The sequence below is a fragment of the Carlito syrichta genome, unplaced genomic scaffold (genome assembly GCF_000164805.1).
Source record: "Carlito syrichta isolate Samal-C Ts95f unplaced genomic scaffold, Tarsius_syrichta-2.0.1 Scaffold253869, whole genome shotgun sequence".
In the NCBI taxonomy this organism is placed as follows: domain Eukaryota; kingdom Metazoa; phylum Chordata; class Mammalia; order Primates; family Tarsiidae; genus Carlito; species Carlito syrichta.
Genome location: NW_007197965.1, coordinates 1 through 744, shown reverse-complemented (window position 1 = coordinate 744; position 744 = coordinate 1). Strand labels below are relative to the sequence as shown.

Sequence of the window (744 nt, the reverse complement as noted above, 5' to 3'; positions counted from 1 at the left end):
AACTACCACAACTGGCCTAATATTACCCAGGTAATTTGAATAATTTGCTACAACTATGAAAGAAATTGAGTTTATAATTGCCAATTTCCAGTTTTGTAAGAAAAAGGCCTTTCTGCCTCCGCTGCCCCCCATGGCGCCCGTGGTTAGTATGGCTCCGCGTGAGGCCTCGGCTCCGGGAGGGAAAGAGCTTGTGGTGAAGGGGGGCAAAAAAAAGCAGTTTCTGAAGTTCACTCTTGATTGCACCCACCCTGTAGAAGATGGAATCATGGATGCAGCCAATTTTGAGCAGTTTTTGCAAGAGAGGATCAAAGTGAACGGAAAAGCTGGGAATCTCGGTGGAGGAGTTGTGACTATTGAAAGGAGCAAGAGCAAGATCATTGTGACTTCCGAGGTGCCTTTTTCCAAAAGGTATTTGAAATATCTCACCAAAAAATATTTGAAGACGAATAATCTACGTGATTGGTTGCGCGTAGTTGCTAACAGCAAAGAGAGTTACGAGTTGCGTTACTTCCAAATTAACCAGGATGAAGAAGAGGAGGAAGATGAGGATGAAAATTCATTTATCTTCAATATTTTGTATGAGTTCTTGAATAAAACTTGGGAACCAAAATGGTGGTTTATCCTTGTATCTCTGCAGTGTGGATTGCACAGCGAATTGAAAGTCATGGTAAAGGGCCTCACTTGGGCTGCTGCTCAGTATTGTAACTAGACTTTTTTTCCTGATTGAAAATGTCTGTCCTTGTG

At 42.3% G+C, this 744-nt stretch overlaps 1 protein-coding gene across 2 annotated transcripts; it reads left to right on the top strand.

Annotated features, from left to right (window-relative positions):
* Nucleotides 1-130: 130 nt before the first annotated feature.
* Nucleotides 131-738, top strand: LOC103253811 (60S ribosomal protein L22-like). 2 transcript variants are annotated; one of them, XM_021709538.1, is made up of 2 exons: nt 131-146; nt 186-738. In XM_021709538.1, exons 1-2 carry the CDS (start codon nt 131-133, stop codon nt 707-709), a joined length of 540 nt encoding a protein of 179 aa, XP_021565213.1. In that variant the 3' UTR covers nt 710-738. The 2 variants fall into 2 exon arrangements, with proteins under 2 accessions (XP_021565213.1, XP_021565212.1); XM_021709537.1 differs by lacking the exon at nt 131-146 and having other exon boundaries at nt 149-738.
* The last annotated feature ends 6 nt before the right edge of the window (nt 739-744 follow it).